The following is a 21,763-nucleotide window of genomic DNA, read 5'->3' on the forward strand; positions in this document are numbered from 1 at the left end:
GTTCCGAAAAAAATTAAATAAGTCTATATTTTAAGCTTGTTTGTAGCGGAAGCTCCCAGTATCTCAGTTCAGTGCTCTGCCTGGGTCTGTGCAAATCGCATGAGATTTGCACGGAAGGGAAGAAGAACAAGAGGGACATTACAGACGAGCAGCATGGAGGTATTTGGATGTTTTTTGATGTGTCTTTTTGGACGAAGAAAAATGAGCTCTGTTCTCAACCGTCATATGGACATGCAGTGCTGCATGGAGCCCCGCTGTTACTCAGAGAAGCCACAGAGGACTCTGAAACTTCTTCCAGCCCTTAGTCCACATGAGGGGGAGTAGATAATTATTGAAATTAGAATCTTGGGTGAACTATCCCTTTAAAGGGACAATGAGGAGTTTCTATTTGGTTATAAAAAAGTCTCATATTAATGTGGATGAATCTACGTTACCACTTGTTAATGGGCCCATTTTAGATAAATCTATGGTTTTGTCTCTATGGTTATTTTGTTATTATTAGTGGTGGTGGAAATGCTGGGCGAGCCGACCAGCGTTTCTTTACTTTCGGTTTCGTGGCGAGTCATGAGAATAACGCCGCCGAATCGCCGTTTATGGTGGGAACTACGACGGTATGTGATCGTCTTCCAACCTCTGACTTTAATTCTTGATGAATGAAAACATGAGTCTGTCTTGCGCTGGTCAAAGAATTTCATGGTGCGGAGGCTCATAAATGTAGTGAGAAAACACTTCGCTTTTCCAAAACTCCTCGTTGTCCCTTTAATTTTAAAGTGCAGTGTGCCTGAATATTGTATCATCAATTCAAATTTAATCATCAAATTTAAAATTACATTGTCATTGTTGTGTTGTAATCCCACCATTTTCGCCTGTGGTACAGTGTTGCATGTTATTGACTCTGTTCAATACGATGATCAGACCATATTCTTTTGCAAAAAATAATCACTCTGTTATAGATCACCATTAAAAGAAGTCAAATAAATGTCACTTGATGATTTCCAGTACAAACAACGTATTAATCATTTAAATAATTATGAACATAAGTCGCAACTTTACAATAACCATCTAAGTAATGTTTATAGATGGTTTATAAACCAAATATTACCAATTTACAAAGTGCCACTGATAGACATTTTAATCTTTATAGATGTTTTACAACCAACATTTAAACCTTATATAAACATTTAATAAATACTCCATTAATAATTAATAAACATTATTAATCATAATTTAATTGCTTGTTAATGGTAAATTATCTATTAACTTACATAAATAAACTACCTATTTCCCAATTATAAATTATGGTTAAACATTAATAACTTATCTATTTACCGTTTATAATTGGTCTACATGCTGTTTATAAATGATGATTAAACATTAGTAAACGATCTGTTTACCATTTATAAATGGTCTATTTACCATTTATAAACAATGGTTATTGTAAAGTGTTACCACTTCTTTTTAAAGAAGTAGAATCAATACACGGGCAGTTATCATTAATATATTAATAAACAAACCATTGAACAGCAGCCAGGGGGGGTAGGCTATTATGGTAAATGGTAAATGGTCTTGTATTTATATAGCGCTTTTCCATCTCAACGATACCCAAAGCGCTTTACAGTACATCACATTCACCCATTCACACACACATTCACACACTGATGGCGGAAGCTGCCATGCAAGGCGCGAACCACGACCCATCAGGAGCAAGGTGGGTGAGGTGTCTTGCCCAAGGACACTACGGCAGCAACCGGGACAGAGCGGGATTCGACCCGCCAACCCTCTGATCATTGGACGAGCCGCTCTACCACCTGAGCCACGGTAAAGAGCACAAGTAATGTGTTTTCATAGCTTGCTTATTAAAAGTTGTCACAGATGCTTTGCCTCCACTCCTCACCTGTGCAGCCAGAGCAGAGCTCAGCTCAGCAGGTGACCACGCCTCCAAACCGGCCGCAGAGCCGGGTTACCGTGGCTACAGCACAGAGCTGCTACCGTTCGATAGCTAGCGGCTAGGTTGCTAATAACAACAACGGTGCAGCAAAGCATCTTGGGATACGGGAGGCGGTGAAGGATAGTAGCGGTGCATCCTCCGAATGCAGGGGAAAGGAGGACGCATTTGGAGGAGCCTTCGAATTTGGACGAAGTAATCGGCCTTCAAATGCACCCTCCGAAGGCTGCAGCCCCTGAATTGGGACACAGCTACCGACAGGAAGTGGCTGCAGTGTGTGCCGTGCTCTTCACTTCCTGCTTCACACTCCAGCCTCTCCCAGCCAGTTGAGCTACCAGGGAGCAGACTTTAGCTGCCAACAGCTCCCTACAGCCAGCCTCCACTGGAGCGCAGCTTTCCAGCCTCCTCTGCCTCTGCTGCCAGCTCTGTGGATCTCAGCTGCTTCCTCTCATGCTTCCTCCCATGGTTCTGTCAGCTCCACAACATCCACCAGCTGCTGTGTTTCTGACCACAACTCAACATCTGCTCTCAGATCAGTGCTGCACGTTGCTTCAACAACAAGTGTCTGAGTTGAAAACAACAGTTGTAGAAGCTGAGCTCGTTCTCTGCTGCTCTGAATCACAAACACTACGACTGCCCTCACCTTCTTCTCTCTGGACTCATCTCAACTGTTTTCTCTCTTCAGCTTCTTGAGAAAAATCCTCACACACAAATCCTGACATGTATGAACCAATGAGAAGCTGAAGCTTCAAACAACTACAACAGCTCCAGTCCGTGAACTCACCTCAGAGTCTCCAGTCTACAGTTTGGACTCTCCAGTCCAGCACACAGACGCTTCACTGATGAACCATCCAGCTTGTTCCTACTCAGGTCCAGGTGTGTCAGGTGGGAGGGGCTGGACTTCAGAGCTGAGGCAACGATTTCACAGTGAATCTCTGAGAGTTCACACTTAACAAGTCTGTGATTAGAGAAGAAACAAAACGTGTGAGAGTAAAATCAGACAATTTGTACTAAACACACACAACATGTCATCATGTGATCAACATGTGCTCTTCACACTCTGGTTCAGTTCATCTTCTCTCTTTGTGTTGGACATGTAAGGGATAATGTATAGTTCGGAGGTTGTTATGGAGAAATAAACCCCGACACGAAGCAGAGGGGTTTCATACAACATGAAGGGGTTTCAACACCAGCTGTTGTATACCAGCTGTTTAAAATGACCAGTTCCCTGCCGAAGCTCGAGTTGGGCGATGTTTACATTTACCTGGTGGAGAATCCATCATCCTCCACCGCTTGCAACCAATATTTCCGGTGTTATGGCTCAACTGGTGTTTGATTAAAAGCCCCATTTTGTAGTTTTTTGATAAAAAAAATTAAAATAATGTTTCTGAACTCATTGAAGTGGTAGAAATAGGCCTGGGACGATAATCAATAAATCAATTAATCGCACGATAAATGAAAATGAACTCGATAGTTTTTCCGGCCTCGATAAATCGCCATGTGCATGCACGTATTTGTTTTCCTGGTCTCTGGCCTCCAACCAGGCTGGATGACAAGAGGCTTCACTCTGTGCATCGGTCTCAGCACCTGGGCCGTTTGTTTTGCAGAATGAAAGGAGTGAACCCTCTTCTCAGTCATCCAGGATCTTTGTTTCCCAGAATGCATTTGGCAGCAACCGGCAGCGCTAGCTATAAAGCTAAGCAGCTAATTATTTTACCGTCTTGCTGCCAGGCTGTTAACACGTCACTTTTTTACAGTTTTAATATTTTTTCATGCGAGAAAGTCACAGTTTAGGCCCCAGTCTGTGGTCAGTTTATCCACATATCGCCTGTTAGGAGATTTCCTCCGACGTTTTTGGAGCTAATGTGGTAGCAGCGAGCAGGAGGAGCGGGGCTTCCCACCGTCTGCAGCCGTCTGCAGCAGCTCACTGGCCGGTGTTATGCCGAGAAGTGCCTGCTTGCCGAGATCTGCATGCACAAGAAATGTGGACCTGGATCATTCATTCATTACGGGGACGGGGATGCAGTATTCGGCACAGCAGTTTTTGGACCTGCCGAGATTTGCATCCCCTGGCTGTTTTAGCCAAATACACTACTTGCTACATGTATGAAATGCATGTTCGTATGTATAAACACCTAAACCGTATTGTGCGTAACCCCAGCAGAGCAGGCACTTCTCGGCATGTGTTGAAAAGTGCCTGCTTGCCGAGATCTGCATGTCGCTCGTGAAATGCCAGGGGATGCAAATCTCGGCAGGTCCAATAAACTGCTGTGCCGAAAACTGCATCCCCGTCCCCGTAATGAATGATCCAGTTCCACGTTTATTGTGCGGCATGCAGATCTCGGCAAGCAGGCATTTCTCGGCATAACACCGGTCAACCTCCGTGATTGGGGGAGAAAACGACTAAGAAAACTTATCAGCAGGTTTTAGAGGTTTACCGCCGGCTGGTTTAATACTTTTTAGAAGATAAATGCTAGTCTCATTGATTAAATCTTACATGTCATGTGTGGAAGTCACATTAGTTTGTTTGAATGAAAAGTGGAGCTTCACGTAAAGTTATGACAGAAGAGCTGCACTGCACTGTTTTTTTATTTTTTGTTTATTTTATTTATTTAGGATAGTAGCTATATAAGTTCTTGTCATTCCAATTACAATGTTTAAAAACAATACTCAGAGAAATAAAAGTTTATCACATTTAAAAGGGTCTACTTGCATTATTATGAAATATTAGCTATTATTATATTAGTGGTTATTAATTTGTTCTCAAAAAATGTGTCAATAATATCGTTTATCGTCAATAATTTGTGGGACAATATATCGTCCAGCTAAATTTGTTATCGTCCCAGGCCTAGGTAGAAATGTACCTGTAACTTTCCTGTGCGGGAACACCGTCCTGGTACCGCAGCTCCGCTGAGCTCCACAGTCTGAGCTCCAGCCCACTGAGCCCAGGCTGCCTGCTCCTCTAACCCCCCCCCGCCCCCCCCCCGGAGCTACCGACGGCAACGATGACGGCGGTCCGATAGCAGCGGGACCGGCGGCGGCGGCGATGGTAACCCGGCGGGACTGCCCGCCACCGGACACGGCAACAGCACCGCCCGCAGCGGCAGCGACACGGTAACGGGGGTCAGGACCGACCGCGGCGCGGCGAGGACGATGACCGGTATTGTTTAGCGTATTTTCCATTAGTTCGTAACTTTAACATGACAGGCTTTGTCATAGTGTGCAGTGTTGTGCAGAGTGAGAGTAGTGTGGCGCTGACTGTCTGTAGATTGGCGGAACAGGTTCACTCACAGAAGCATATTGGCTGCACTAACATGTGAACTCCGGCTTGATTTGTGAATTTGTGACAAATCTGCGGACGGAAGTGCAGCACAGCTGTTGTTCGGTTCGGTAACCAGTTAAATCAGACACCAGTTGGGCCATAACACCGGTATTTTTGAAGCAGCAGGGAGCAGTGTGTGTTTTTCTGCCTTGTCCTAATCCGCGGACAGCGGGGAAGTGGATTGTTTTGACCGCCAGGGGGGCGTTCCATACGGGCCGTGACGTCACATAAAAGCTATCAATGGGGGAGTCCTCGCCACTCAATCGCTCTGGTCGGCAGTCGGGGCAGTGTGTTTCACTTTTTCCTTTCTCCCGATGAGAGGCGACAGACTCGTCGGCCAAAGCCGTCGGCGTCGGGACGCGTCGTGGCGGTGTGTTCCTGGCTTAAAGGGCCCATATTATGCAAAATCCACTTTCTACAGGTTTTGTAGTGGTCCTATGTGTTCCCGTGGCCTTTCTATGACGCCTGGAGGTGAAAAAAGTCTGTTCACTCCCTTCATTGATTTCTACACTTTTTTGAGATCGTGTCTCCAAACGGGCGAATTGGAAGTGCTGGCAGACTTGACGTCAGGATGCGCTGAACTCAAGTGACTCCACCTCCCGGTACTTCCTTATACTCCCCCTGGGCCAGTCTGGAAAAACGTGAGCTCCGCCCGCTGACACTTTTCCGGAACAGCGACCCCCCCCCCATCCACACACACGCTCTCTCTCTCTCCCCCCGTCCGTCATTTGACATGAAGCGGTAGATACGGGAGGAGCGGTCGGTACCGCGGCCGCCAGATGATCCTTTTGAATCACTGATTGAAAAACAGCCGCCTGTCATTAAAAATGAAATCGCGGATCAGAGAATATTGGAATGATACCGCTTCTCACCAGAGCAGCGGTCCTCATCACGGAATGAGAGACATCTGAACGAGGAAGTCTCCTCTCCCGGCGCAAAACCACGTCAATATTTTCCGGTAACGTCTGATCAGTCCATACAACAGTGCACATTGTGCTGTGCTCCTCAGTTTCACTTGTTTTTTTTATTTGACAGTTTCACACAGAACTTTATGATGGTAGTAGGAGTCTCTCCATGTTTCTCCTTCTGCCACAGTAAAAAAGGGACGTTTACATTTTTTCAGACAAGATGCCAGTCTCAGAATTTTTTTTTTTTTTTTTCGGAAATCAATGCCCGACCCCTGTCCCAATGTCAACACTGGCACATGTACCTGTAGTGAAAACCACACCCTCTCCCTGTGACAGGTGTGGAGTGGACGTGGTTTACTCATCTTATTTGCATTTCAAGGTGCAGACACAGAAATGGCTCGTTCTCAGGAGAGCTCTGGAGAGACACTTTTAGATTACTGAGATGTAGAGCTGCAGATTGATTTGGGCACAATACACTAGGAATATTATATGGTTGGACAACTTAGAACCATGTGAAATAGTTGAAAAACAGCATAATATGGGACCTTTAAGGTGGACTGATTGATTTCCATGGGTCACTGAGCAGCACACAAGAAAACATTCCACCTTAAAAGTGTGTGAGAGCTGGCGGCTGCACAGTGACTGAGATGGTTGATGAGTAAAAAGAGAGAGTTGCTGCTTTGATCGTCCTTCACTCTTCTGACGGTTTGTGTGTCTGTGCTGATGATGGACACACAAACATGACACAGTCAGTCTGTTACACTGGAGCTGCAGCTGCTTCGGCTTCACAACCGGCCACAACTGAACCAGCAGGTGAAGCACAGGCGTGTTAGCGCACACAAACACACAACACTAGCAGCACACACACAGCAGCCTCTAGACTCCAAGGTAACAAGTGTCCAGTCAGGTAGAAACTGTGTGGAGCTGAATGGAAGCAGATCTATGTGCAGGATGTGAAGAAGCAGCTGTGACTGTTGACACACAGTGGAGCTGCTGCTGCTGCTGCATCTGCTATCTGTTGCCATGACGACTCCACTGTTGCTCATGTTCAATAGAAAGTGCATTAATGGAACTGCTTTGGCTCCATTCATCATGTCAACATTCATGGTTTTAATAATGCAACAATTTACAGCATCAGTTCTCTGAGCGTCTCATTCATGTCCAAGTCAAACTGGAGTTGGGACTGAAATCTAAAACACAATCATGATGTTGAATCAGGAATCAAAGTGAATCAGAGATCAGATGGATTCAGGTGATCAGTGATCAATACCCAGTAGGGCTGTAGCCGATATCCGAGTACTCGTTGGCTTGGGTGGCATCCGAGTACCATTTCACCTACTCAGATACTGTCCGATTTACGTGGCTATCTTCGGCTGCTCCGTGCTCCGCTCCGCTCTCCCTCTACATGGCGCTGTGCCCGTCGGTAAACGAATACTCGAGTACTACTCGAATAGTGACCCTGAACATTTGGATAGTAAAATATGCTACTCGTTGCAGCCCTAATACCCAGCCCTAACCCTCATCACTCTGTCTGAAGCTCAAACTGAAACATCTGCATCAGGGTCCAAAACTAACTTTTTCACTTACCAGCCAGCCTGGCTGGTAAGTGGTTTTAATAAGAAAGTGGTTTTAATAAGAAAGTGTGTATTTCTTTTTTCACATTGGATAATGCAGGCGCACGGATTATACGTCAGCCTGCTCATGATTCAACAGGCACTGATATTGGATCCGTCATCCGACATTCAAACGTCTGAGACACACACACACACACACGGAGCTCGGGCTCGCCCCAAGCTTTGAATATCCCGCCCGCTCGATAACGACCAATCAAATTCGTTTTCCTTACTCGGGAAAACTCGTGTTGCAGCTCGTGACAACTCGGCGTGTCAAACGGCCATTTCTGTACACCTTTAACGTGTCATTTGGGTCTTATATGCGATTCTCAATCAATATTTTAGTAGTATGCACTAATACTAGCAATTAGGGGTGGGCAAAGCATCCAGTATTTGTATTTGTTGAGGGGGGAAAAGTATTCCTATTTGTATTTGTGTTCGAGTAAAATTCAAAATAGGTGTAAAAATCAGTTTTTTTGAGATACACTTCTTATCATATTTTTTAAAAAGAATAAGAATTAGTTAAAAAATATTTTTATCAGTAATTTTTTTTTTCAATTACTAGACATTTAGGGCGACCCCATCTGAATTCCAGGCAACCCCACATGGGGTCCTGATCCCAAGGTTGAAAAACACTGCTCTACTGTCTTTCCTGTCTGCTCTCAAAGAGTGTGTGTGTGTGTGTGGGGGGGGGGTAATGTAGTGTTGATTCTCTCTCTCTCACACACACACACACGCGCACGCACACACATGTTGTCAGCGGTGAGGTCCGACCAGAGCGATTGTCTGACATGTGTCCAACCAAACCAATCAGACGTGCGGGTTCGGAGTCCGGACCGAGAATTAAAAGTTGGACCGCGCTGGTCCGTGCTTCAGCACCGTGTGTCGGGCCGCGTCTGGTTTTAATTAATACGGGGATAAACAGTCAGCGCCACGGTCACCGGAGCTGATCACTGCCCAAAGCAATGAGAGCATTTTTTACCGGGCGCGCTAAACAACACAAACGGGTACGACAGTAACAACTCCACCTCGACGCTGTGAATGACGGCGTGACGCGCATACCTGACCAAAGATCGTCTCTGCTGGAAAGACACATTACTCTGTCAGGAAACAACATACCCGCATCGTTCTCCACCAGTAACGAAAAAATGACGTGTAATGTAGTTTCCTCATTGACTTATAATGGCCCCCTGTTCACGCGCACCTTCACGCGTGATGACAGCTGCACGCCGGTAATCACACTACGCGTAGTGACCACGTGTAACATTCATGCGTTTTTTAGCGAACGCACGCATTAACGCTCGCATGAAGATGATTGAACATTTTTGTCAGGCGCTCACGCGTACGCGGAAACAACGTGCGCAAACTGTGTCACGCGTGACAAGAAGCTGCGTACGTATGAAGCAGATTGTGCACGTCTGTCTGTCACTGTTTGACTAATGTTGTTAGGCGTTCACACACGCGTGCGGTCGCAGAATCTATTGCTGCGCGGCCGGAAGTTGATCTGCCCGGTGCGCAGCACTACGTGTAACGTGATGCGTAGTGTAGTTGTTCTGTGTTCCATTTTCATCCAGTAGATGGTGCAATAGATCCAATACGAGATACATAGGCTGTTGCATTTATTTGTTCAACGAAGACAGAGAACGAGTTCTGTTTCTTTTACTTTGCTTTCTTACACATACACAGACACAAATGAATCAATGAATCAATGACAAACATTTGTAAGTTAACCACGCCCCCCGCACGTAATCAGTTCATTGACAACTGCTGGGACTGCTGGAGAGGTGCGTTAGGTTTGTGGCCTTGAATAGCTGCAACACACTCCCTGCCGAGTTTTTTTTATTTTTTATTTTTATTTTTTAACTTTACTAATAATTATATACATAACAAAACTGTCGAGCCAGGGGAAGAGAGAATATAAAGTTATAAATATAGGTTGAAATTGAAATATCAATATATCAATATAACGTTGACTGACAGGTCCGAGCAGCTCCGTGGACAGCTGCTTCGAGGCCAGTGGGCGGGTTCTCGGCCGGCCAATCCAACATGGCGCTGTTCAGGCCGCCATATTTGAGTCACAAAAACGACTCCCCAAAACCAATGGGTGACGTCACGGACGCTACGTCCATTCTTTTTACGGTCTATGGTCTATTTTCCTTTCTCCTTCTCCTTCTTCTCCTCCTCCTCCTTCTGCTTCTTCTTCTTCTTCTTTTGAATTTCCGGGCCAGCACGCAAAGTCTGGCTCACTGCTGCCTCCCCTGGTTGACTAAAATGAAAAGGCCAACTACACTACACGTCATTTTACGCGGAGTGGTGCGCACAGTGCAGATCAACTTCCTGCTTCCTGACGTGCACACGCTGCTTCATACGTACGCAGCTTTTGTCATGCGTGAAATACAACCTGCGCGTAACAACGCACGCAAAGTAACCATGCGTGCACACACACGTCGCTGCGCGTCTTTCCGGTTGTTTTGACTTCGATTTCACCCTATAGTGTGTGTGTGTGTGTGTGTGTGTGTGTGTGTGTGTGTGTGTGTGTGTGTGTGTGTGTATTAATTGATGGTGTTATTGATCATGTCTGGACTCACTCAGCCTTCCTGCAGTTCCTCACAGCTGGGATCAGTCTCCGTCGTCCCTGAGATGTCCTGTACTTCTTCAGGTTCAACTCGTCCAGAACCTGCTCTGACATCTGCAGCATGTAGCCCAGAGCTGAACACTGGATCTCAGAGAGGAACTCTGATCTGTTCTCTGACTTCAGGAACTGTTGGATCTCCTGATGAACTGACTGGTCCTTCATCTCCGTCAGACAGTGGAAGATGTTGATGCTTCTGTCTGGAGAGATTGTATCTTTATAAGTGTAATGTCTGTCCTCAGTCTCCATCTCCTTGAGGTTGTTGATGGTTCTCTGGATGGTTTCTGGACTGTTGTCTGTCTGACCCAGCAGACCTCCTAACAGCCTCTGGTTGGACTCCAGAGAGAGGCCATGAAGGAAGCGAACAAACAGGTCCAGGTGACCGTTTATACTGCTGAGGGATTTCTGCATGGCTCTCTGTAGGAAGTCATCCAGGGTTAAATTGATCTGTGGAGGACTGTTATTGATTGATGGATGACTGCTTGCATTGAATCCATGAGAGGAAAGCATTGTGCTCTTCTTTCTCTCTTCGTAGTCTTCTCCCAGGAAGTTCTCCAGAGTTGAGTCTCCATCATTATGAGAAAATTGCCCTTCTTCTTCTTCTGAAGACAAGTCACTGTTATCATGTTCCTCGAATTGTTCTCCCAGGAAGTTCTTGAGGACCTGTTTGTTCCTGTTGGTGAAACAGTGGAACATGTAGACTGCAGCCAGAAACTCCTGAACACTCAGATGAACAAAGCAGTAGACTGTTTTCTGGAAGATCACACTCTCTCTTTTGAAGATCTCAGTACAGAGTCCTGAGTTCACCAAGGCCTCTGTGACATCCAGACCACACTGCTCCAGGTCTTCTTGGTAGAACATGATGTTTCCTTCCTCCAGCTGTTCAAACGCCAGCCTCCCCAGCTTCAGAAGAACTTCCCTGTCGACCTCCGTCAGCTCCTGTGGACTCGTCTCATGTCCTTCACCGTACTTGTTCTTCTTTCTCCTGTGTGATGACTGAACTGACCGTAGTTTGGAGAGGACAGAGGCCGATTGGCGATTACCTACGAAGAAAAATTGAGTTTTGTTGTAAGATTTGAATAAAGATAGATAGATAGATAGATAGATAGATAGATAGATAGATAGATAGATAGATAGATAGATAGATAGATAGATAGATAGATAGATAGATAGATAGATGGCAGCTGATGATCACAAAACTTACAATTTTATCACAAACTCTACATTTTGTTTTCCCAGGTCTTAATGTCTAAAGATGTTCTCTTTGATGTAAGAGAAAGATGCTATAACACAACCAACCTCATCATACTATAGTTTGTGGATGAAGTGGTCTCAGATCATCAGCCCATCACTCACCGTACTTGTTGTTCTTCCTCTTTGTCTGGACCAGCAGGAAGTGTGAGAACAGGTCCGTCGTGGTCTTGGGCAGCTCTCCTCTCTGGTCTGTGGTCAACATGTGCTCCAGAACTGTAGCACTGATCCAGCAGAAGACTGGGACTTGACACATGATGTGGAGGGTCCTGGACGTCTTGATGTGTGAGATGATTCTTCTGGACAGATCTTTCTTACAGGGCCTCCTCCTGAAGTACTCCTCTATCTGGGCGTCAGTGAAGCCTCGGACCTCTGTTACCCTGTCGACACATGTAGGAGGGATCTGATTGGCTGCTGCAGGTCTGGAGGTGATCCAGACCAGAGCCGAGGGAAGCAGATTCCCCTGGATGAGGTTTGTCAGCAGCACGTGGACTGATGACATCTGTGTGACATCAGACACAACCTCCCTGTTGTTGAAGTCCAGTGACAGTCGGCTTTCATCCAGGCCGTCAAAGATGAAGAGAAGTTTACAGACAGCCAGCTGCTCTGCTGTGACCTTCTGTAATGTTGGATGGAAAACATGGAGCAGCCTGAGAAGACTCAACCGCTGATCTCTGATCAGGTTCAGCTCCCTGAACGAAAGCAGAACCAGCAGACTGACATCTTGGTTCTCCAAGCCCTCGGCCCAGTCCAGAGTGAACTTCTGCACCGAGAAGGTTTTTCCAACGCCAGCGACGCCGTTGGTCAGAACCACTCTGATGGGTCTCTGTTGGACAGGTGAGACCGTAGAGACGTCCTCTCTCTGTTGGACAGGTGAGACCGTAGAGACGTCCTCTCTCTGTTGGACAGGTGAGACCGTAGAGACGTCCTCTCTCTGTTGAAGATGCAAATATTTACAGAACTTGTGTCTCATTTTGACAAAAAAGTTGTTAAAGACTTTGTCTCTCTGTTGGACAGGTGAGACCGTAGAGACGTCCTCTCTCTGTTGGACAGGTGAGACCGTAGAGACGTCCTCTCTCTGTTGGACAGGTGAGACCGCAGAGACGTCCTCTCTCTGTTGGACAGGTGAGACCGTAGAGACGTCCTCTCTCTGTTGGACAGGTGAGACCGTAGAGACGTCCTCTCTCTGTTGGACAGGTAAGTCTTTAAAGATGTCGTTGCACTTGATTGTAGTCTCATGGAGGGTCTTCTTCTTGGACGTTGTCTCCAGCTGTCTCACCTCATGTTGGGTATTAACCTCTTCACTCTGTCCCTCTGTGATGTAGAGCTCAGTGTAGATCCTGTTGAGGAGGGTTCCACTTCCTGTTCCACTTCCTGTTCCCTCAGTTCCTTCAGTCACTCGTTCACATCTGCTCCTCAGACTGATCTTATGTTGATCTAAAACCTCCTGCAGACCACGATCTGCTGAGAGAGAAGAGACAGAGTCAGACTGAAGACAGAGAGTCTGACAATCTGATCAGATTATTTTCATCAGCTACAGAAAAACTACAGACAACAAAGAGAAGGTTTGAATCATCATCTTAAATGTCAGTGCTGTGTGATGGAACAATGACTCTGGAGAAAACAACAGGTTCTGGTTTCACTAATGACCATATCAGCAGACAGATGTTCAGTCTCACTTTGTAAACAGCTGCTCTGATTGGCCGTCTGCAGCTCACCTCTGGTTCTGGGTCTTTGTCCATGATCCTTCAGGACGTCAGAGACACCACTCCTCTTCCTCCTGTCAAGACATTTCTGGATCAACAACATGTCACAGTCTCAGCTCCACATCTCTGATCTGTCTGATGGATCTGGTTCCTGGTTTCTCTCTGACTCAGGCTTCAACCTTCACTGACTCCATTTACTGATTTAGTCCCTTCACTGAAGAATCTTGTTTCCTGACTCATTAGACATCATCTCTGTGAACAAATCCAGATGCTGCTGCTCAGACAGTGTCTACAGTGAAGCTCTGACATGTGAAACTCATCATTCAGGCTGTAAAATGATCCTGCAAACTGCTGTAAACTCTGTTAGAAACCAGCTCATCAACGTTCACCAAACCACCTGGAATCAGCCACGTCTTTAAAGCTCATGTTGATCAGCTGCAGGAAGAACATGGAGGAGGAACAAGTCCAGATGTTCTTTCATCAGATCAGTTCAGAAGAATCATGAAGAGACCTGAGCAGTTAGTATGAAGACACTGATCAACCACAGGAACCAGTTCCTGTTGACTCACAGTCACTATGAGCTGCAGGACCTCAACACACTCAACACTGGTAAAGAGGCTGGAGCAGGTCTCTTACCGGGAGTCTGAAGGTCCAGGTCCAGGTCCAGGTTCAGGACTGAAGACTGGACCCTCTCCTTTGGACCAGTCACTCTTCAGAGATGGACAGGTGGATCCAGGTCCAGGTCCAGGACTGAAGACTGGACCCTCTCCTTTGGACCAGTCACTCTTCAGAGATGGACAGGTGGATCCAGGTCCAGGTTCAGGACTGAAGTTTGGAACAATTCCTTTGGACCGGTCACTCTTCAGAGACAGACAGGTGGATCCTTGAGACTCTGGTCCGTCCTCCTCTTCCTCCACATTAACACTCATCTTCAGGACTTCAGTCAGTCTGAGAGAGAAACCAGAAACACTGAACAACACTGACGTTAGCTTCAGATTCAGCAAGGGGAAAGTTAAGGGAAAATTAAATTCAACAGCTGAGCTCGGAATCCTCCGTTTATTTCACCTTAATGTGAAAACTGTGTTTCATTTTGTGTTGAGTGTAAAACTTTAACACTTTTCCAGAGAAGATAACAAGTCTTTTAAACAGTAAAAGTTTTGTGTCTCATTGGTTTTTGATCAGAACCTGGTCTGATGTGGATCAACTGTGTTTCAGACTCTTTATCTTCTCTGGATCAGTGTTAAACTTTTATTTTCAAGGTCGAACACACATTTTTTACATTAAGAGGTGAAATAAACAGAGGATTCAGAGCTCAGCTGTTCCCTTAAGTTCCCTTAACCTTCCCCTTAGCTGCCTGTTAACACACAGAATATACAGTGTGTGTTTTTACAGTTTTTATTTCTCATGTCTTCGTTTTGTCCTAAAACTGTATATTTTTAAACCTGGTCCCAGTGTGGGTAAATCTCCAAACACCGCCTCAGAAAAAACATTACGGATCTTTAGTGAAACGATGACATCATATACCCCTTTCCCACTGGTCAAAAAACCCATTTAAACCCGCTAACAATCGGCTTTTGGTGGCAGTGGGAAAGGCGCACCGAGCCGCGTCGACGCGGGTGAAACGACTCGGCAAGCGACACGGGTTAAAATCGGCTTTAATCGGCTCAGCTCCGATCGGCTTGCAGTGGGAACGCCAGACCCGGGTCAACCCGCTAATTTACGTGATGACGCTGAGCGTTACGTGGCGCCACGTCATCGCGCCGGACGCGTCTCATATCACGTACCAAAACAAAGCTCTGCTCGCATTCGAGACTGGGATCAAAAGATCAAAGAACACTGACCGAAAACGATTGAAAAAAAAGAAAAGAAGCGACAGTCTGTTTAAAGCAGAAGTAAGCGATATTTTTGTGTTAATATAAGTCTTAAATAGTTGTATCTTCCGACAGCAATCACTTCTATAGAGTGTTTGGACCGAAACACGGGTCTGTCAGTCACTCTGCTCTGCTCTGAGCCCAGGAGAAAACTTTTCTCGTATCCTACAAGTTTTATCCAATGAGGAGAGAGAACGGCATGCAGGGCTGTGTGTGCAGCCAAGGGATGCGCGTGAATGTGGTGACGTAGGGACGAGGACTGTTATGGTGCATTCAGGGCAACCCGTAACTCGTGTTTTTCAGACCTGTGAAGTCGTACCAGTTCGATCTGGTACGACTTCACGGGTCAGAAGTTACGAGTGGCCGTTATAGTGACTTTCACAGGTAAAACAGGTCGGAAAAACACGAGTGGGTTGCCTGGAACGCTACAAAGTCGTAAGTTGTGACTTGAAGCTGTAATTTACGGTTTCAAAAGCCTGCCTGGAACGCAGCATTAGCCAAAACGACCGGATCGCTTACTTCTACTTTAACTGATGTGTTGTGCCGCGGACGTCCATCATGACCTGTCCTCCGTGGTCCTGGTGCTCAGGTCAGCCAGACGCCTCGGCGGACGGACACTCCGCGGCGGGCGGCTGTGCCATGACACTGTGTGTTTCTTGCACCGCGGATGAGAGCGGGGCGACTGGTTTATGCTCTGTCTGATCCCTCAGAGGGGGGGGTCAGACTCGGCTCATTTTGGTCAACTAGAAAGGGGACAAATGCCGATTGTTAGCGGGTCGACCCACGTTTAAAAAACCCGCGTCGGTGCTAATTTTAGTGGGAAAACGGCTATAGCCTCACCTGTCACCTCTCTAACCTGTAACCTGGGCAACAAACACCGCTGGACGTAGAAACTACAACAACAACAACAATGTCGGAAGCAGAAGCAGATGTTTTAGTCAAAGTGTCGGTGTGGACAGGGCCTGAGTCAGACTGAGACAACAGGGAGTAGCTGTCCTCCTGCTGCCCCCCCTTTAGTCTCAGTAGTTCACTCTGACTCTTCTTCCCTCCACACTTCACAGGGACTGACACTCACAGACTTTAACGGTGAAGAATAATAATGTTGTTTAACACTCACCTAACGCAGCTTCACCGTTATTCCCTCTGTCATCTTAAAATGGCGTCTGAACTAAATACTTTCACTTTCTATCTCCTCCCTCTGTGTGTTTACAGGAAACAGCTGACACTGTTACTGACAAGGAAAACTAATGTCTGAGAAAACAGAAACAGATTTTACATTTTATAAATGTTGAAAGTTCCTGTTGAGTTGTACTTGTTGATTTTCAGAACAAACAATAACTCTGTTTAATAAAATCTTTCCAGTAAAAGGTTCTGCAGTTCCTCACTTTGACCACAGGGTGGCAGTGAAGTCCAACTCCAGCACTTTATTTTTTATTTTTTTTTAAAGCAAACTTTATTGAAATGTCAGATATTACAATTAGTGAAGACACAGAACATTAATATAATACAATACAAGGGGGTCACATTATACAAAACAGTGATGAATTAGTTCATAAAAATGTTATATAGTGCATAGCTCAGTGGTTTTGATGGCTTTTAATGTATTGTTTGAGCTCCTTCTCAAGAATTAGCGAAGATGCTTTTTGATTAGAGAATTTGGATTTGTGTAGCCTAAATGGTTATTTATCAAGTAAAACAAGCATGTTGATGATTTAATATTGATCTTTGTTGTTCGCAGGATAGGAGAGGAACCCAAAAAGTACATTTACACAATGAGAGAAACCAGATAAAATATTCTGGGAGATGAATGTACAGACATCTTGCCAGAAAAACTATGAAAAAGGACAGGACCAGAACAAATGACAAAGATCTTACTCAGATTGTGTTGCAGAATGAGCAGTCCATTTCAATGTCCTTATACGTAGAAATAGCTTGCGGGGATAAAACCTATGAATCATACTAAAAGACACTTATTTAATCAGATATTTAGAGGGAAGGTGCCAAGTTTTTTTCCAGTTCAAGTCTGGAGTGAAGCTATTCCAGTAAGAGATTACATCTGGATCAGAGATTATGTCCTTTTGAAATAAAGCACGTAGATTACAGTTGTTATTACTCTTTTAGTAGAAAAACAGATTTGACCAACCCTAGTGTCAGCAGGGTCAGCACTTTGTTTTTTTCTCTCCAAAATACCTGTTTCTGCTGACGTCACCACAATAAAGGTTCATTCCCACAAGTGGAGAGCACACTCCAGAAATGTTATATTATGATGTATTTCTCTCATTAATCTGATCCGACTTCTGACCAAAAGTCACATTCATAATGTCAGAAACAAACAAAACGACACATTTCTTGGTTTATCAACACAGAAATGGAGCAGAAACATTTCAACAGTTTTTTCTGTACAAAACAAACAAAAAGCAGCTAAAACAGTTAATAAGCATTATGTTTAATGTCCTCTTCCAGCGCCATACTGAGAATAATGCTGCCTTCATGTGCTATGGTACAGATGGTATTTTCCACTTGTGACCTAGTATTTACCAGTGTGTTGTGTTCATGTGCTTTTGTTGTTGTACAGAGAAAATAAAGATGGTGGACACACAGATTCAGACTTGTTACTTGGGTAAAACATTTTTGGATTGCCTAGTTCATCTCTTACAGCAAGAAGATGAATTATGGAATTATTATTATGGAAACTACAGTAACATTATCCCAGATGACAACAAACCTCGGCTGCTCAGGTCCGTCCTGTACAACTATGGTGTAGATATTCCACAACTACCTCTTCCTCTGGGTCTCACTGCCTCCATGTTTGTCAAAAACATGGAGAAAGTTGACAAAAACGTCTTACTTGAGCTCTATTTGTAGTGCTAAAGCTCAGACTGATTGGTGTTAGTGTTTTCAGGTGTGTGCAGAAGTGTTTCCAATTACCAGATGTGTTTTACATTTTAAATAAATGTGTCTTCCCAATGATGACAAGGTATTTCATTTTTGAGTGAAGTGTCTAATCTAGGAAACTGTGTGTATAATGTTCTGCAAAAGCTGTGTTGAAGAATTGCAAGCATCTTTAGTATGCTTTGCCATAAAACTAAAATAGTTCAAATTGTAGAGAATTCTTCAGATTGTTCACATGCACAGAAATATTTGCAGATACACACACATGCTGTTGAAACATTGATTTATTTTATTTTTCACCAAACAAGTCAGTGCAACATATGCACAGCAGATATATGTACACTGGAGTGAACAAAAATATGCTCACAAAACAGTAAACTAAAAAATAAAATTGCAGAAAAAATATAGAAAAACTCTGACTGCACACAGCCTGTATTCAGAAACGGAGCTTTCCAGCCATCAGCCAGAAAAGAGGCTCCAGTGAGTTGGATCTGCGAACCTGCTGGCTGCAGGAGTAAACCCACTGTGAGTTAGTGCTGACTGAACTGGTTCTCCTCAGGTGACTACAACTAAAACTGTTATTTCATTTCTTCTTTGGTCGTGCAGACTTGTGTTTTTACTGTTTTAGTGTCATTCAAATATTTTATTCTCTCCATAAAGAATTGTGCACATAAAATACATGGATAAAACAGTTCTCTATTATCACCTTTACTGCACCTGCACAGGTGAGAGAGCCTGTTTGAACATCACAGTCATCTCACATGAAGACGCTGTGCTTTACTGACCCCCACAGACCATATATAGAAAGTGGAGATGTCTTTAGAGGAAAAACCTCCAGTCTTCAGCTCATAAAAAACAATTAGGTGAACCTTGATAGATGTGACCAGGTCATTCATGTGATTTCATTCTGTTTGTTGTGTTGTATGATTAATGGTCTGATCATGTCAACTGTATTGACTTTATCAGCTCTTTTTTGGCAAAAATTAATTTGGCAGTCTCTCTCCTGTAGCAGCAAAGAACATTTAAAGACGTTAAAAAAGAAATAAAAGTTTTAGATTTAGTTTCTGTAGATTTAGTTTAGTTTAAAGTCAGTTCAACTCTGCAGCTCAACACTTGTTTTATTATCTGAAATGAAAGCAAGGTTAACAACAGGTGAATTTATCAACTTTATTCTCAGTTTAAAATGTACAACTCAGGTCTGATATTTAAGGCAGAAGCGGACGGCACAGTGAAACATGCAAACAATAAAATCTTGACCCTACATGACCGGAGATTAAAGAACTGTTCTCTGTGACATAAGGAGAAGGGAACAGAGGAAGGAAAACCACCTAAACTAGTTTTAAAGGGTAACACCACATGAGTTCTGAATATACATGAACACCTCAGAAATACTATGATAAAATTAAAGTGAAGAAGAACACACTGAACTGCTAATTGTGACAGGAAATCATCAGTGTGCACAGTGTTTGAGATGCAAACTTTAACATGAACATTCATAAACATTTTTCTGCAAATGAATCAAAAGTGAATGTAACCAGCTCCCAGCATCATGACGTTATAGAGTATTTAATGTCTGTTTATTCAAATAAACTCAATGCTTTAAGTCTGCAATCTCACAACATGAAATTAGTCAGCCAATCAGAGATGCATGATGTCATCAAGGCCATCGGACTCGCTGACCGAGACTGGGACGCTTGTGGTCAACCAACGCTGGATGAGAGGAGAGGCGGCTGCAAAGGAAGACGGAGAAAAGATTAAAACCAAAACACAACCAGCATTTGTGCACTGTTGTTGTTGTTGTTGTTGTTGTTGTTGTGATCTGCCTATTCTCACCTGCAGCATGTTTTTGCTGATGTTGATGTTGTTTTTGTCTGTCCTGACTTCTCTCTCGTCCTGCCGCTGAGATGGACAGTGCCGCCATCTTACAAACACTGATTCGCTCCTTCTTGGACCCGGTTCCGCTGCCGGTGCTCCTGATTGGCCCGTCGCTGCTGCTGATGACCCTCCCTCCCGAGCTCTTGGTTCTTCCCGCGGTTCGGCTGCTGATTTTCTCGGCCCCGGAACCACTGAGTTTGGAGCCACTCCCCCCACTGCTTATACGGTTCCCCCCTGCTGCTGAGGTGTTGAGCCACCCCCCGCTGCCCCCGCTGCTCACCCTCCTGGGGCTCTGGGCTCTTTGGCTGGTGCTTCTGCGCCCGGTGGCTGAGCTGTAAACGGGTTTCCATTCACCGCTGCCAGAGCTGCTGATCTTGTAGCTGCCAGCTGCGCTGCTGATTCTGCCGCCGCTACCTGAGGTGAATAACTGACCTCCGCTTCCGGCACTGTTACTGCGCCGGACGACACAACTTGAGCTGAGTTTGCCGCCACTCCCGGCACTGGTAAGTTTCGTTCTACCACTTGTGTTGCTGTTTGTTGAACTAAGCACTGGGTCCTCATTTCCACCGATTCTCTCTGCGCTTCTACTCAAACGTCCACTGCTCCCACCATAAACCCTCCACTCCCCGCTTCCCAAGCTGCCTTGCCTCCTTCCTTGACCAAACGTAACCTCTGACAGGCTGTCTTCACTCTCTGACTTCAGTAAGCTGTCGTTGCTAGCTGGATTGCTGATAATGTTGCCGGTACTTCCACCATAATATCTCCCCTCTTGACTCCCTCTGGACGCACCATTGCTGCCAGTCACAGTGTTCCTAGACCTATGACTGGCAATGTAAAGCACTGACTCCATACTTCCTGCCCTGCCAAACCGCCCAGCCTCTGGTTGAATTGTTGCAGGGTGCATGGCCGTCGACTGGCACTCTTCACTCCTTGAGCGGGGTAAGCTAACACGGTTATCCACCCTGTTCTTATTTTCAAAACTGTTTGTGTAAGCCATGAACTCTCCACTCCCTCTTTTACTAAACCTCCCTGTATTTGCTCGGCTTGTCACATTATCTGTGGCCTCTGACTGGCCTTCTTCGCCCTCAGTTTTTGATGCGCTCAGTCTTCTATGTCCAAAACTGCTGCCATAAACCATAAACTCTCCACCACCTTGGATTGTTTTCCCTGCTGTAGCAGCCTCTGAATGACTATGGACTGTACCTGATGAAGTCAGGACAGTGCTACTCAAACTAACTGCTGCCTTGCCACCCCTGCTGCCCTCCACAACTCCTGACTCAATAGCCACACTGCTGCTTATGCTGACAGCCTTTTTCTGATCTCCTCCAACAGACAAACTCTCCCCATTGATCACTTTGACACTCACGCCACTATTACTGCTCTCACCTGCCACGACTTGTTCTCCACTGAATGATACCGACTTGCCTTCCTTTTTTGTCTCAAGAGTGCACGTCTCGACTGATCTCACATGGCCAGTTGGCTCAGTTAGGCATGATTCCTTATCAGTACCTTCAGCAACTGGATCCTTAGTCTCAATTTTAACATGTTCTTCTGTAACAACAGGGCAAAGTTCTTTGTCAATCATTGTCATTGACACTTCTGTCTCAGCTGAATTCAGCTGTACACCTGTAGTCAAGCTTGCATCTGTTTTTGTTGAGTTCAGTAATACGGCCGTTACTGCTGAACTTTGCTCTGTGGGGACAGATGAACTCAAAGCCACATCAGAATCTGTTACACTTACACATGTT

The 21,763-nt window shown here is 45.1% G+C and overlaps 1 protein-coding gene across 1 annotated transcript in view; it reads right to left on the reverse strand.

Moving 5' to 3' along the window:
* LOC310989780 (protein NLRC3-like) overlaps positions 1 to 14,306 on the reverse strand; it is a gene marked incomplete at both ends in the record, with an annotated part of 52,319 nt that extends 38,013 nt beyond the window's left edge. Inside the window, 7 exons of the mRNA XM_083976928.1 lie at positions 2,735 to 2,903; positions 10,377 to 10,877; positions 11,058 to 11,405; positions 11,782 to 12,497; positions 12,858 to 13,135; positions 13,390 to 13,448; positions 14,014 to 14,306. Coding sequence (XP_083833054.1) covers positions 2,735 to 2,903; positions 10,377 to 10,877; positions 11,058 to 11,405; positions 11,782 to 12,497; positions 12,858 to 13,135; positions 13,390 to 13,448; positions 14,014 to 14,306 — 2,364 coding nt within the window. The remainder of the gene's footprint in view (positions 1 to 2,734; positions 2,904 to 10,376; positions 10,878 to 11,057; positions 11,406 to 11,781; positions 12,498 to 12,857; positions 13,136 to 13,389; positions 13,449 to 14,013) is intronic.
* Positions 14,307 to 21,763: the final 7,457 nt, after the last annotated feature.

The sequence above is a fragment of the Trachurus trachurus genome (genome assembly GCF_905171665.1).
Source record: "Trachurus trachurus genome assembly, chromosome: 8".
NCBI classification, from domain to species: Eukaryota; Metazoa; Chordata; class Actinopteri; order Carangiformes; family Carangidae; genus Trachurus; species Trachurus trachurus.